Genomic DNA, 17,263 nt, shown 5'->3' with positions numbered 1-17,263 from the left:
TATAGTTGCAATATCAATAGACTCAAAAGTTGAAATGTCCATTAAGTTTCTAGGAGATTATTGTTATGAAAAAGAATATTACTTCAAGATAATATATTTTAAGAGGGATCATGCGCTTAATCCCCATTATATACTTTATACAGAGATGTTAATGAGAAGGTGTCTATACCAAGTTAAAGCCCCTCAGATTGGCAAATTGAGATGACATTATGATTATAGTGGACTTTTAGTAACTATATCCTTTTGAATAGGACCTTCTATGAATATTCTCCTGTTGAGGAGGGAAGACTAATGTTGTTGTACTTCTGAAATCATATAAACTTTAAAATCCAGGTATACTAAACAGGGATCTTTTTTCCAGTCTTCAAAGCTGCCAGGCAGATTTGGTAATGAATAAATAGATCAGCGATTACATTTTGATCTGGAATCAATGAGATATTGATACTGTGGAATAGCTCACATTTGAAATCAGTAGGGAAAGGTGTATTCTTGGAAGCTTGATGCAGACAAGAGAATAAGAGTTTGAAGCACTTGATTTCTGTGGGTTCCTTTAAAGACCTTGAGAGATTGAGTTTTGAATGTGACTTTCTATAACGTTAACTTGGCAACATATACAACTGAAACATGTTGTGGCTTGAATTCTTTAGCAACATCCAAAATTCCCATAGAAGCAAATATCTCAGGATTGAAATGTGGAGTTCTTGGTGCTCTCTGAGCTTGGTTGTTTGCTTGCAGGTGTTTCATTGCGCAATCAGATAATATCAGCAGTTCAAGGCTTCTGCAGTATTAGGATCCTTAAGAGAATCACAACAATTCAATTTTATAAAAAAAAATGAACATGTAATATTCAAGCTATGACTTTAATGGAGCCTATGCATCAAGGCTGCAATTAGTGAGAGTCATAAAACAGGTCAGTCACATGACCGACATTATTTTACAAGCTTTTTAAAGGCAATCGTTAAACCAATGGACGCAAATGTCAGTTTTTGGCAAAACTGATGTAAAATGCAGACTGCTACAAACAGTCATAAATGTGGCTCAGTTATTGAGCACCCTAATAATGAATAAGAGTAAATTTTTGGAGCTGAAGTTCATACTTTTAGAAGATACCAATGTTATAGTCAGCAGCCAGACTGACGAGGATTCAGAAAATGGTTTTATATACAACTATCTAAGCTCCTTCAGAATTAGGGAGGAGACCTACTTACCAGTTCACAGAAAGGCAGTAAAAAAAGTAGAAAGATGAGGAACATTCTTCTCAAATGTATTGTACTGGTTGTAGATAGGAAATAGTTCAGTTGCCAGAATTATTTGTAACCCCCTCTCTTTCTACTTAATAAGTCTTGGTAAAGAGACATTGAAAATCATGCTTGTAATAGAATTACTTTTATTTTAGGAAGGAAGGAAGAAGTAACACCCTACTTCAGAGGGCAAAAGCTCATCCATCCTTTTTCCTATTAAGCCCAGATGAGACAGAGACAAAACCAACAGCCCCAGAGACAGAACCAAACACAATGCAAGCTTGTCTGTTGATTGACTTCCATTCTGTGTTTTAAGCCAGTTTCCCTCTTGAGATGTCATTCTGCAGAAGTGCTGGGATCGTAACTCCTAAACTTAGATCCTCCTTATAGAAACTGGAGGAGTTTCGGTCCAAGGACTTCTGGTAAGCACCTGGTTGGGGAAGGCATCTCTAAGCTGCTGTCCTAGTCATACCTGGGAAGAGGTCCCATCGAATTAAGTAGGCATAGTCATATGTTTGGCATTACCAGGCCCAGCAGAGATGATGTTATATTGTTTTGGTTTTCTATGTTGTCAGTGTTTAGTTGCATTCTGGCTCTCCAAACCAATGGAAGATGAGCCGTGGGTACGTAAGAAAGACTAGGGCTTTTTTTTTGTCCCCTAAAACAGGAGTCTCCAACCTTAGCAACTTTAAGACTTGTGGACTTCAATTTCCAGAGTTCCTCAGCCAGCTTTGCTGGCTGTTGCAGTTGAAAAGCTTTTCTGGCTGAGGAATTCTGGGAGTTGAAATCCGCAAGTCTTAAAGTTGCCAAGGTTGGAGACCCCTGCCCTAAACAATCTTCATATTAACCAGGAAGTCACTTCCAAAAATCATGAGCCTTCTTTTCCCCGTATACCATCCACCAAAAGGTGGCTGATACATTTATGGGAGGTAGATGCCTTTGTCTCAGTGTAACTTCATTTTTGTGATATTTTGCTAGCTCAGACATTTTATGAACGTAAGTGAAAATAGTGCCAATTGTGCCAGCTTCAATGGGCTTCTGCGTGCAACCGAAGGCTTCTTTTGGCAGAGCTCAGCTGTATGCATATTAGGAGCTCCTGTAATATGGCTTGCCAGGAGGTAGCCAGACACTAGTGCAGATTGAACTACTTAGCTGTGGTTTCCCTCTTCCCTGCCTCTTCCAATCTCTTGTTTTCATTTGTTATGTTTAAGCATCCCATATGTTATCACTAGGAGGTTCTATCTAGCTGGTGCTTTTCTCTTTCGTTAAAGTTGCAGTTGAAAAAGGTAAGCGACAGCTGTATAAGCTCAGTTAAAATGGTATCTCTGATTAATACACAGAATAGGCAGTATGCAAAAAGCCCTGAGAGGGGTTTAAAATAACAGCTTCAAAAAGTGAGGTAATGCAAAGAAGTCTTCAGTATTGGACCCCGTAGGATCTAATTGCTTGGATACCTAAAAGAATTATTTGCATTTGCCAGACTCCTTTATGCAAATTCCTTGTCATATTATGCTGCTTGTTGTGGGTTTGTTGAAACCCTGCAAGAGAGATGAAACAGAGGACCGAATTACTGCAGTGCCTGAACCTGGGCTTTTCTAGATAAAATACAGATTCTGTTGTTTTGAACTGATTTTTCTTCCTGTCTTTTCCATTAAAGAGCCTTATTATGACATTTCTAGCAATTTAAAGCAGCATTGTTTAAACCCTCAATGAAACACTCTTAAGTCATGTAAAATAATGAGACATACCCTCATTGCACCTCTCTACAGGTAGTCCCAAGACTTATGACCACAAATTCCATTGTTAAGCAAGACAGATGTTAAGTGAGTTTGTCCCATTTTGCAACCTTCCTTGTCACAGTTGTTAAGGAATCACTACAGTTGTTAAGTTAGTAACATGGTTGTTAAGGGAATCCGGCTTCCCCATTGACTTTACTTATCAGAAGTTCGCAAAAAGTGATCACATGGCCCTAGGAAACTGCAACAGTCATAAATATGAACCAGTTGCCAAATGTCTGAATCTTGATCACATGACCATAGGGATGCTGCGATCATTGTAAGTGTGAAATAACGGTCCTAAGTCACTTTTTCAGTGTTGTCATAACTTTGAATGGTCACTAAAGAAATGGTTGTAAGTCAAGGACTACCTGTTTTGATCCACTATTATATTACAAAAAAAAAAGATAAAATGAATGTATCCTATTGTGGATAGGTGGGGAGATATTAACACTTAGCCCTGTCACTGGTTTTCTCCTTCAATTAAACTGCCTTTTGTATAAAACATTAATAATTTCTTAGTTGTGGATGTGTAGATGGTGCTCAGCAAGAACTCTTTATATTCTCTTTCCAGCTTCATGGTTACTTAGAAAGTGAACCACTCACACTACAGCTCTTCATCGGGACTGCTGATGACCGCCTGCTGCGACCCCACGCCTTCTACCAGGTTCATCGGATCACAGGGAAGACTGTTTCCACAACCAGCCACGAAACCATACTTTCCAACACCAAAGTCTTGGAAATTCCACTTTTACCTGAAAACACATGAAAGCAATGTAAGGCTCCTTTTTAATGTCCTGTCTTACACTTTTATTAAATTTTACACGTAAAAGACAACATAAACTAACAGTCAAAAGAAAAGGCGTAAAAAGTAAGAACAGAAGAAGTGCAATGAGGTATGAAGAGAAAGAAAGGAGAACAAAATATAAATAAAGACTGACTTCCAAATGACTATAAAGCACATTTCAATTCAGCTTAGTTTGTGACACAATGTCCATTTTCCTCAAAAAAGGAAAGAGGATAAAATCTTTTAAAAATTTATCAGTCGTCAAATGCATATGTCAAAATTTAATTTTTCTCATCTCCAAAAAGTCCACAAAGGACTTCCAATTATAGATTGATTTCTTCAGTGTTTTTCTCTCACAAGAGCTATTAATGTAATCATCATTGCCAGTTCTGTCATCTTTATTACCTATTCCTCTATTGTAAGTAGTATAGGATCTTTCTAATACTGAGCATATAAAAGTTGTACTGCTGTTGCCATATATAACAATAAAACACCATGTGATTTTTCCAATGTTTTATCCATTAGCCCTCACAGTTTTGGCTCAGGGTTGTATATTAATTGTCAGATTTTTTTGAAATTACATTACTAAAAATGTTTTTTTTTTTTACTCCAGTTTACTTAGTGTGAATATTTTGTTCAACACTAATAACCCTGGTTGTTGTTCTCTCTCTCTCACACACACACCCTTGCCATTTCAAATCAGTGTATCAGTTACAGAGCTGTAAATATCTCCTACCTCAGCTCCTGTTTTAGTTTCTTAACCTGACACCACCTTATTCCCGTGGTCTATTCTGCAGGAAACAAGTTTGCTAGCATTCTCACAAAGAAAAGAGAGACTGAATGTTGTGTGTCTCTGTTAAAGAAAAAATTAACCAAAGGCTGGGGTTTTTTTGAAGCTGCAACTAAATGAGACACACAAATATTAGGGCAAATCAGTGGTTGGTTACCATTTTTTTTACTACCGGTTCGGTTATAATGAGACACTACTACAGGTTCGCCCAATCTGGGCTGAACGGGGAGCAACCCACCTCTGGGACAAATATATATATAAAATCTTGTGTCATGGAATTTTTAACCTTCAGACAGTGTTAAGAATGAAAAACTCATCTATTTAATTTGTAAAGTGTGATTGTTCTGCCCAAGAGAAATGTGTGCAAGTAGAGCCAAAATGAAAGTAAATACGAACATTTCAAATAAATAATTGTATAGGTTATGATAATTTTCCTAGCCCCAAATTATCTCACTTGAAAAAAGGCAGTGTGGCAGATAGTTATACAATCAAGATCTCGCTCCTTTTCTCTGTTGCCATTGTGCCCTCGGGTATTGTTAAAAATTGGTTGTGTGTATTTAGTGTGTATTTTAAATAACATCTGCAAATATTTTGTGATATTAAATGGCATATGGAGCTGGAGGGCAGGGAGCTAGAATAATAGCAAGGCACATTGTCACAGAAAGTGATCAAGAAAAAAAAACTCTGGGTACTTATAAAGTGGTACCACATGGAAGCTGTAATCAGAAACATATTTATCCAGCAATCAGACCCAATAAAATGGGAAAACGTAGTTTTGAAAATTGACATACAATTTTTAAAATGAATAAAGCAAGCAAATAACTAACTCTAAATCAATATGCCTAAGATTGCATTTTAGGAGCGGCAAGAATATATTTGAGCAAAATTTTGACACTCTTACAAAGCAAAATGCTTTTTACAAAGCAAAACTCTTACAGAGCAAACTGTCTAAATGCTATAAACAAGATAATAGATATTAAGAGAAATTGTTTTTCCTTGTAGCTTGGCTGAAGGATTAGTTTTTAATCATAATTATATGTATCATTATCAAAATCTCACTGCCTGAAACTCTTAGGATTCACTGGGCAGTAACCGATGTAGCCTAGTGTCCATTTGATATATAAATAGCACTGCAGTTTGCTGGAATGTCAAAAATAATGAAGTGTGTGATCCAAATAACTTGGATCAGTAAAGCTGTGTTAACAGACATGGTTATACTGGTTCTGTAAGGTTGTATCTGTCTCAGGAATTGCAGTTATAACCAATCAAAGCCTTGAAAGAAAGATTAGTCATGAGCTATGCTATCTTCTTATTAGCCCGTTTCTCATCCTCTTATCTAAAAGTGGTAATATCTTAAATCTGGGACAGCAAGCAGCAAGCACCTAAGACATAAAATGGCCTTAACATTGTGGTAACAACCCCATAGTCAAATTAGTTTTTGCTGTTACAATTGCAACTTAGAATAAACATTGCTAAAAAAAGGTATTGCCAGAGAAGATGGCTACGCTTGATATGGGCAGCCGTAAAGCAAATGAAGCCGCCAGAAACCATGTTGGCTAGATACCACCAAAGCCAACGTGGGCAAGAGCACAAAGCAACTGAAAGAAGTTGTACAAGATCAGAAAATGTGGAGAACGGGCCCATAGAATCACCCAAGAATTGGGCATAATTGAATGGATAGCAGCATCAGCATTGCATTATAGCTCCATGATCCATCTGGCACCAAAGTTCTTGTCACTTATAGGACTTCAGACTGTACAACATCCTGACTTCATTAGCAGTCTTGATTCACCATTAAGAGTGATGATGTTTGGCTGTGTTTCAAATCCGACTGACTTGTTTGCTACCGCAGCAACTCATCAAATAGAGCATTTTTCCCCTTTTCTTTTTTTTTCCTGAAAACCAAGACAGAGACAGCTCTGACCATTCTTGATATTTTATAGCAGAAAACCTGTGCCAAATTCTAGTTAAAACTGCTTGTGGGACTGGCTTTATTCCACCAAACTGAATGGCAAGGAGTCAATTTGTATAAACGTAGCATATGGCCAGCCGTCCTCTGCATTATTGAAATCTAGTTTCTCTTTTCTTGTCTGGCAGGCATATAACAGTCCTGAAATATTTTTATTAGGGAAGATTCACCTATAGAAATTGTACATAATAAAATTGCTAAAAGTACAGGCCCTTGAGTGAAAAAATACATAACAAGCATGATGTGAAGTCTTCAAGGAGTTTCTGGGCAAATACATAAACCATCCAAGATATGTAATCATTACCTCCCTTCTTTCCTAATTCGAGGCAAACCAAAATTTTCTCTTTCATTGGTACCAGCAATAATCATTTGTATTAGTCCTATAAGGCAAAAAGGAAGGAAGGAAGGAAACCTTGGCTTATCAATATGTCTAAATCAGTCTCGAATCCCAGACCCAAATAGTAAGGCTACTATAATTGTACAAACCTGGTTTGCTTCTTCTTAATTCTGAGTTGGAACCAGCCATTTGTGTTTGCCTATTCCAGTTTATAAAATGCTTCTTCGGCTGAGTTTCGCAAACATGATTTCAGACACAACCTGGGTTTGTATCTATTCTTTATTTTCAATTTGGCAAATGTAACATGATTTTCAAAATCCAAGCCTAAAACTGATGATCCAGTGGTTTAATAAATTAATGAGGAAAAGAGACTTTTTTCGTATGTTTAGTTCTGTGAATAAATAATTTAGGAATTCCTTGTGCCCTTTAGTTATTTTTTTCTCTTTAAGCTAGCTAAGACACACCAACTGTTTAGATGTCATTCTGGACGCATGAAACAGTTTAAATGGATTGTCTGCTGTTGTTGTTTTCTGAATAGCATTGACTGTGCTGGAATACTGAAACTTAGAAATTCAGACATTGAACTAAGAAAAGGAGAAACTGACATTGGGAGGAAAAATACACGGGTTCGGCTGGTCTTCCGTGTTCATATTCCTCAACCTAATGGGAGAACCCTTTCTTTGCAAGCGTCTTCCAACCCTATTGAATGTTGTAAGTATCCTTTCTTTCTCAGTGTGTTCACGTTTGGAGTTAAAATGGAAGTTGTTCTGTCACTCTGAATGTCAGAAAAAGAAGCACTTTGTATTCAGAATATTGAAATTCTCTTGGGAATAATTGATGGCAAAAATAAAAATACTGTACTGTTCTTCCAAAGAGATCTTGAAATTGGACTAAGGTACAAGTAACTCAGCAACTGTCTCCTCAAACCAAATGCTACTAAAAAGTTACAAATGTAGTTCGCCCAAAGTGGAATACTTAAAATGTTAAACCCTGATATGCGTTAGTGTATATTTTATTTGTTGTTTTTTTTTCAAATCTCCATCAGCCCAAAGATCGGCTCAGGAACTGCCTCTGGTTGAAAAGCAGAGCATTGATAACTACCATGTGATGGGTGGGAAGAAAATAATTTTGAGCGGACACAACTTTCTTCAAGATCTAAAGTGATATTTGTGGAGAAGGCTCCAGGTATTTAAAACACGACCAATGTTTATGCTTAAGTTACCAGTGTAAATTACAGCTGCAGTGTTTAATCACACTCTCCTATATTGTTAGCTTGGTCAACTATGTTATTCGCTTTCATGAGTGACATTATCAGAGAGATCCTGAATGTGTGCACTTGGAATTAAATTTCATTGTGTTTCTATTGTGAAATGCATTAAAAAAAATTCTTAATACAATTATTCTGGAGGAACACACATACGTTTGTAGCTGAATACAAGGGTAAAAGGAAGATTTCAATAAGTCTACCTTACAAATTTGGCTCAGCTTCAATTCTTGATTTCCAGACATACTTTTGCTGGATAGAAATAGCTACAAACAGAGAGAGGGGAAAAAACTAATAGAAAAAAGTAGATAAATAGTATTTGTCTTTTCCATTTTGCCCAGCTTTCAAAAACTTTTAGTGAATCTCATTAAGAAACAGGTTCTGTTTGCAGAGTATGGGAGAAGGAGATTGCTAAAAATGGCTTGGGGCAACCAACTATTTAAGTTTAGCAAGATAATGTTTAGGAATTAGTAACTGTTCATTTCTGAGTATTAAGATTTTTGGTGCCAGATTTGTATCCATTTAATCTCTTGTAGAGATATTCTTTGGGCCTACTTAAACAGCAAACTATATTGTTGACAGGTGATGGCAAAACTACTAAGTGTCTGATTTTGGGGGGGATTGTAATATATGAATACAGGTGAAATTCAGTTATCATCACAGTGACTTTCCTGCAATGACCTCTACATACTAATGATTCTAGATGAGGCTTAGCATCATCAGTATGATTTCACATATCTCTCTTGATACCCAGCAGGCTCCTGATTCACCTGACTATGAATTAATTTGATTTAAATATTATTTTAATTTAATAGAATGGAAATTTGGGATATAGAATAAACAATCTAGCTTCCAACCATCTTCATTTTCCAGGAATTTTTTGGGAGTCCCAAAGTTCCTCCTGGAAAATGAGCATGGTCAGCTGTAGCCAAATGCTTTGTTTGGAAGGGTGTTTATCTGTCCCATTCCCAAAAAAGAGCAAAAGTAAGTTACCGGGTGCTTTTCAACTAGTTCTGGCCCTGGCAAATGTTTGTGAATGGGCCCTGCATCAGCGATCTTGTGACAGAACCCACAGCGTGTCTCCACAGTCTAAATCTATCATCCCACCTCAAATTGGGGATCCTTGATCTGGGATTATGAGATCTAGCCATTATATGATATCTGTGGGTAAATCATTGAATTGTAAATCTAATTTGCCTACCTTTTGTGCACAGGTAGTTATTGCAAATAAAATGCATTTAACGAATAAATTGAAGTCTCTATTGCCAAGGTAAAGTAATGAAAAACCAAGTACTTCACTTAGCCAGGAATATAAGGAGAGCCAGCAGGAGATACAGAACATTATTCCTGAGAATTAAATTAAAGTCTCTGTGTCTTTTTGTAATAGGGAGGGAAGAACTTTGTCAACCATTATAGAAAGCAAAACAGATTTAACAAAAGCATCAGAATACAAAATCACTTATAATATCTATATTACATATATATAAAGATTGTGTTCATTATATTATGGTTTAGTATTCTGTATTAATTATACATTCTTTTATATATTTAATAAACATTATTTGGAGAATTCATAAAAACCACCTTCTTGTGTAGATTATCTACAAACAACTCCTGATTAGAAAGAATTTCCATCCTGGGCTCTGTAAATATTTTTGTTCAAATTCTCTTTTTTTAAGTAGAGAGCATGGATTTGTTTCTTGTGCTGCATATCATTTGTTTTTTATTCTATTCTTATTTATTTTAATCTGGAAAACTGTAAAACATTTAAATAGCAGAGTCCATTAATGACAGCAAGTAAATCTCAAGAAATTATTTTTTTCTCAACAAAAAAAAAAAAAAAAAAAAAAAAAAAAAAAAAACAAAAAAGAAAATAAATATTATAATTTTAATCAGAATAAAGCTGGAAGGGATCTTGGAGGTCTTCTCGTCCAACTCCTTGCTCAAGCAGGAGACCCTATGCTATTTCAGACAAGTGATTGTCCAGTCTCTTTTTAAAGCTCCCTATGATGAAGCACCTACAACTTCTGAAAGCAAGCTGTTCCACTGTTAATTGTTCTCACTGTTAGGAAGTTGGACACTTTGTTATTAAATACTCCTTTAAGATGGCTAAGCTACACCAAAAACGTGTCTAAAAGTGGAGTGCAACACATACATTTCCAGGGACAAGTTACACCAATTTGTGCGTGACTTTTTCTAACCTGAATTTCCTCCTCTTCTGAACGGCTCTATTTTCATTTGCAAGGATCTGAAAACACCTGATGCTTTTCAGGATCATCTCAGCCTGCTATTTTAGAATCAAACTGCTTGGTAAAATTGGGAGTTGAGTAAAGATAAGGCTGGCAACGAGGAGCTTAAAAAGGCAGCAGATAAATGGGGTACTGGGATGTATAAAAAGCCAGGGTCAATGAAGGCAAGAATGAAAGGGGAGGAGCATTTTTTTAAAGCTTTCTTGTTTTGGAAAGAGTTTCTGTGGTGCTGGCACAAATGAGGCATTCTACAGCTGTTTGCTGAACCCCCTGAACTTTAAGCTGTCTCCTGAAATGCTCAAACTCTTCACTTCTCCCAGTCCTTCAAAGAAGGTTGTGATAATTAGGACCGTTTCACCCTCAGCATTCATTGAGTTCCAGTATTGATTGCAGTACTACACCGTAGCCCAACTGTCCTTAACTGTGCAGTATGTTAGAAGGACATGCCTTTTGCTGAGTAAGGCAGTCTTGACTACTCTCAGATGGAGCTACAGTATAATTTGGAGATGTAGGCTGACAGGCTGACGGAGGCAAACCAATGCCTTTCCCCAGGCTTTCTTATATTATTTTTTCACCCGTAACAGATAATGAATAAACATAACCCAAGAGGACAAAGTCAAAGAGAGAGTTATGTGAAAAAGAAGAGCAGAAAGCAGCAGACTAAAATGTGGCTAGACATTTCCAGATTCTTCTGGAAAATCTATTTAATTGGGGAGTGTAACAGGTTGATTGGAGGAAAAGCGTTGGAGCAGTGTTTTGATAGAACAAATTGTATTTATTTCTTTGATTGATGGTTAAAGCTACACCACCAATTTGTCAACAATGCCAAGAACACAGTGGTCTGAAATAGCAATGTAGGGCAGTAATCTTTATCTTGTTTGGACTACAACAATCCCCATAATCTCCACCCAGCATAGCTATAGGGGATGGGGTTGTGGTGGCATAGCTGCATCAAAAGGTTTTTTATTAATATTTGATCCCGATCATGATCACAATATTGCTACGGAATATTTCCATCAGATAGTAAATATATGGCCTAGTGTATAATCTGACAGGTAATCATATCATATTATAGTTTAACCTGCAATAATTGGTTTCACCTTTTCAAGTAAACCAAAACCAAACAAACAAAATTGTGGTCTCTGTTGTATAATCTAAATAATGAACCAATTATAGTATGTATAACAATGTAATTCTACATTTCAATACTTCTATTAAAAGTAAGCCAAAATTCTTTAATCGGACAGGTTGCTATGCATTGGAAATAATACAGTTTAATACATCTTTTTAAAATCTTTACATGTTTGACAAATAGGCCGGGCTTTTCTTTCTTTTGTGAGTTTAGTGATGGCATTGCTAAAGACTTCTTTTTAAAGTTATTATTTCGTTTGCCAAATTGGTATCGTGTTTAAGTTGTAGTTATTGTTAATGAATATGATTTCTAAAAATGATACTAATTGGTTATGCAGACCACCCTGATTATTTGTAATTGACTAGATATTATTTTGTGCTGAAGTCTTGAACTATGCCTGCCGTTCTGGGCTATCTTTCAGCTGCTGTGATCTCCTGAGAAATGGCATTATTCTTGCATAGAAACAGAAAAGGGAAGGGTTGGCCTGCCTTAACAATGACTCATATGAAAGGGAATCCCTGAAGAACGATCAAGTCCATTCTTGAACTTGAAGTCAACAGAAGAAACGTGCTTTCAGTTTAACTCCTTGAACGCAATTTTTTGGCAAACAAGTTTAGATCCAGGAACGTTAACATTACCTATGATGTTCTGTGTCTCTTACTTGAAATGACTAGGGATGACTAGGCAATAGTATGTTGCTTAATTTTTTTTTTTTAGCTAAAATGGATATCAGAATAAAGGAACATTGTGTGCAAAGAGGCTCATCTCAAACCAAATTAATTTCTAAGTGACAGTGGTGGAAGAAGATTGCTATCCTGCAAGAGACGCAGCTTTTTTTCAGAAGCATGCTGTCATTTCCTGAGACATGCTATAGTGTTGTTGAAAGAATTATGGTGTAGATATTTATTGCTTGTCCATGGAGCTATTTTTCCAGTGATGAAATTCAATATTAAATACGCATTCAAGAACTTGATCTCCCACTTGTAAAGAGCAAAAGAGAAAGTGTCTGCTCTGTTCTAAAGGTTCAGCTTTCTTAAAATGTTATTTTATTTCCAGCAATGATTTCAGCAGTTAATTTGATTTCCATGGGTTTTTTATTTGGTGCTATTGTTCAGTTTACCTCACTGTTTTAGTTTAAAGTAGATTTGTATGACTTTCAGAAGAAATAATGAGTGATTTGTGAGGGAAAACTTCTTGTAATTAATTTATTTTCTAATGTAAACACCCACAACTATAAACTACCAAAACTCTTGTGTCTGTGATCTTCAGTTGGCAAAATTGGAAGGTATAGGGCAACAATTATTGAATGAAGATAACTCAGATGGGCTAACGTACAAAACACTGGGACTCATGGCTCCCGTAGAAATGACATTTAGAGAAATTGTGCCACATGTCTTCCAACTACATTTTCCTAAAACCCATAGATTGCATGGCACAAGGGAGAAGACCATAGTTCTTCCCCCTGGCCACGCACCCAGTCAGTTGAAAGCAAGATCCAATAGGCAAGCAGCAATTGACTGCTTTGGAACTGAGGCTGAAATTTGAAATTTCTTAATTGTTGTGGGTGGCAAGGGAAAAGCGAGTGAGTGACTTGGAGGCCTGCTGGTGAGGTAGGGCTGGCTGAGGTGTGACTAGCAAGCACACCTTCCCTATAGGGGGGCCCTTGAGGACATGCCAGAATAAGCAGCGGGAGTGCAGTTTCCTTTGTCCCCCTCCCTAGCAAAGTGGCAAGAGTTTCATGGGTCAGTCAAGGTGGAGGAGGCATTATTTCCAACACATCCTGCCAACTTTCCACAAGCACATTCAATGGCGAAACTGGCAGAAAGTTGGAAGTTACTGGCTCTGCTTTTCTGCCCGCCCTTTATCATTCTCTGCTTAAGGATCACTGAAAAGGATGAAATTGTGGGTTATGGGTAGTCTAGCCTAACATTTACTAAAGACAATCTTGCAGAATCAGTTCATGCAATGGAAAGTACTTACTTTCTAGTCTCTTGACAATGTTCATGTCCTTCTCTGAACCTATTCCAGTTTTTCTGGGGTTTTTTTTAAAAGAGAGGGGGGCGCTAGAATTGTATTCGTGTCAGAATCTGTCCAAAGCAGAATAAACCTATTGCTTCTTTTGAATTGAAAGCAATTCTTCTCATTGATCCAACCTAAAATTGCATTTGCCTTTTTTGCAGTTGTGTCATGTTGCTGACTCATGGGGTGTTTTCAATGAAATACTATTACAAAATATTTTCATAAATGTTACTACCAAGCCAGGTATCCTCCATCCCATACTTGCACATCTGATTTTTTTTGTTTCCTAAGGGAATAACTTTGCACTTTGTTAAATTGCAGCATATTACTTTCAGGCCATTTCTTTACCAAGACTATTTTGAGTTTTATTTTATTATTTTGAGTCTGCTAAAATTTCCTACCCTAATTTGTGTCATTTGCAGATTTTATAAGCATTTCCTCCACTGACAAAATATTGAAGAATGGAGGACACAGTATGTAATCCTGTGGCATGTTCTCAATCGCTCTCTTCAGTTTGAAGCACTATTGATGAGCGCACTTTGAGTGCAGTTTTCCAGCCAGCTATGTGTAATTGTCATGCCATTCAACCCACACTTAATTAGTTTGCTAATCAGAATATGGAGTACCATTTAAAATGCTTTGCTGAAATCAAGATATATTATGTCTATAGCATTCCCACAATGGGGTTACTCAATCAAAAATTAATTATTAGATTAGTCTGGCAAGAGTTATTCATGACAAATCCATGGAGACTAATCACCACGTAATTTTCAAAATACGTACAGATCAATCTGTTTATGATTGATTGTAGACTCATCACAGATATCAGTGCCAGATTGACTGGTTTGCAGTTCTCCAGATCCAGATTTTTTCCCCTTTTTTGAAGGCATCTCTTTTTGAAAAGCACTGTATTAGCATTTATTGAACTTAGTTCTTTTCTTGCAGATGTTTCATTACCGGGCTAAGTAACATCACCAGTACATCGAATATATCAAATATATTTGCAATTTGAAGCAATTTGATTGAATGACTGTATTAATTCTCTTTCAATACGCCCCCAGTGAATTTTTGCTCTTTACTTAAACTACTTTCTTTAGCCTGAATGACTTCTGGAATAGTTTATACAGAATAATAACAAGACACTTTATTCTCAGATTTACAATTTAAAATGAAACAACACTAAAAAAAAGATGTTAAGTATTATATGTATTTATTATTATGCCCTCTGTCATACAAATGGCTATTCACCACCAGCCACAGGGAAGTGTTGGGTTTTGTTCTATTGCTTTCTTTGCTTCTTCTATATCAATATTTTACCTAACTGAGCATTCCATAAATCAAATAAATATATCCCTCCCCACTTTTTAGAATGGAATGCTAATAGGAACAAGATCTGCTACGGGATCAGATCCATGGTCAAACATTTTTTATTTGCTTTTAACTGGTAGTAATTATATTCAGTAGAACAAAAGTTTTCATAGAAAATTAAGGCAGTAGGTGGTTAGAATAATGCCATTCCTGTATTCTGTTTTTAGCACCACTTTCTGTAGAGAATAAAGGAAAATAGCATTTTGCTTCTACAATTTAGATTGCATGGGCTAAGGCTTAGAAAAATGATGATTTTAAAATGTACTTAAAAATAAAGTAAACGGAGGTCCCTCAGTTAATATAATGGTATTTGGATACAGATTGAGCAACAGTAGAGATTTTCTTCTGTACTGCTGCATTAGAAGGCTGAAAATTTGGCATTGTTTTGATGAGAGGAGATGTGGAGACCAGTGAGCAGACTTTTGGCTGTGCTCCATTTGGTAAAAGATCTTACGTTCCCAGAGATCTTTCCACTGGTCTTTCCATTGCCAGTAGCAGTCACAGTTTAAGGGCAATTGGCCCAAAAAGAATCAAGTTTCAGTCTGGTAGTGAAGCTGTAGTTCACATAATAAACCAAGTGGCAGAATAATCCCTTGAACACGTACTTTATATGTACTTTATATGCATAATGTTGTTTTCTATGTCTGGCTCTCAAACGGAGTCTACCACACCCTTTTCATTTGCTGTTGTTTCAATTTCTGGTTTAACTCACTCACTCCTGGTCTAAAAGCTTCTGCCAAGGAATTGCCAGAAATTGAGAATTACATACTTCAGAACACGTGGGAGATGATGATGATGATGATAGCATTAAGATGAAAGTCATTTGTGTCTTCCTCCCAGCATGGCTGGGTGAAAAATGGTATCTGGCTTACTAGAAATAGATACCTTTAACAGGATGTTTCATTAGATGATGGAATCATTGCTCTGTAGAATCCATTCACTCCTCTGCAGACTTAACTAGTAAGAAATAGACTTTAGGTTCTCCTAAATTTGTAGCATGTAAAAAGAGTAAATAATATGGGATGCTTTCCATACAGATAATATAATACGATCATTACTCACCCTATGGGAGCCTTTCCTAATACAGTGTTTGCAAGCTGAGGATGATGAAGGGAACAGCTCAGGGCATCTGGAAGGCTAAAGGGCATTGTGCTGTGCTTTTCTTAGATATGTCAAGACCAGTTATTATTTTAAATAGGTGTATTACTTAATCAGTTTTGGGACAAAAGGATAATTTTTAAAGCAAAAGGTAAGTACAATCTGGATTTTAAATGAACCTATTTTAAGACCTGGAAAAATATTGGGCAGTGCTAAATGTTTGTTTCTAAAGAAAAGGGGTATATTACCAAAATATAATTGTGAATGAGATTTCACAATTAGCTTCTTTTGCTATTAAATGCTACACTCAAATAGCTTGGATTACAGAAGTCTTCCCTACTTTTAATTTTTTTCTCTTTAAATATAATATTTCAGTCTCACTTTTCCTCCGGAGAAACTCAATTTTTCCCTGTTATCCTCACAACTATGGTGTGAAGTAGGTTAGATTAAGCGTGAACGACCGCATCAAGTAATTTAGTTGTACATAAGCTGAGTTTGATCTTGCAATCAGAGCTTTCGGGGATCCATGATCTTTCTTCAGCATAATCCCATGAGGGTAGTCTAGAAATGGTGAAATTTCATATAACATGGGAGTTAAGAGAGAAGTCAGACAAACTACAGTTGCTATTTGATAATTGAAGGAAATTTCAACCAGGAAGCCTCAGGTAAAGCATCACCTAAACCTTCCCCAACTTAATCCCTTCAAAACTTCTGATAATTCTGCATGGCCATTGTTACCCTCTTATATGGTGGTGCTATTTTCTGCTATTGCTTTGCAAACGTATTTTATTCAGGGAAGCAGCTGATTTAGCCATTTTTATCTCTTGAGAATTTACAGTATCTCCGAGCAAGGTATCATACACACCTGTTGCCATGGTTTTAAGCTTAGTTTCCTGTCATCTCACTTGAGAACTAGCCTTTCCTTCAGGATTTAATTACAAGACTCCAGCTCATAAAGAAGTGAGATCTGAGGAGTTAAAAAGAGCCAGCTGCCATTTAGAAGCCAGGTAAGGCCAAGAGCCTTGGAAAGAGGCAGCTTTTCACACATGTGCAGCTGTGATCTGTGGTGCTAAAGCAATGCTGGGCAGAATCCAGACATAGCTGTACATGAGAGATTAAGAACGACTATCACTGCCCCAATTTGATGGGGTTGCCAACTGATACTGTGGGGATGAAAGAATATGTGTGGCAGCTGCCAATAAAGGTGTGGTTAATGATCATCCCATTACCATGA

General features: G+C 36.7%; 1 protein-coding gene across 1 annotated transcript in view; it reads left to right on the top strand.

The window, feature by feature from the left end:
- NFATC1 (nuclear factor of activated T cells 1) overlaps positions 1 to 17,263 on the top strand; it is a 122,141-nt gene that overhangs the window by 50,250 nt on the left and 54,628 nt on the right. Inside the window, 5 exon segments of the mRNA XM_032222210.1 lie at positions 3,591 to 3,777; positions 3,780 to 3,792; positions 7,438 to 7,610; positions 7,945 to 8,052; positions 8,055 to 8,084. Coding sequence (XP_032078101.1) covers positions 3,591 to 3,777; positions 3,780 to 3,792; positions 7,438 to 7,610; positions 7,945 to 8,052; positions 8,055 to 8,084 — 511 coding nt within the window.

Source organism: Thamnophis elegans, chromosome 8 (assembly GCF_009769535.1).
Source record: "Thamnophis elegans isolate rThaEle1 chromosome 8, rThaEle1.pri, whole genome shotgun sequence".
Lineage (NCBI taxonomy): Eukaryota > Metazoa > Chordata > Lepidosauria > Squamata > Colubridae > Thamnophis > Thamnophis elegans.
The sequence above is the reverse complement of the archived record's forward strand: the minus strand, read 5'-3'. Positions and strand labels throughout refer to the sequence as shown.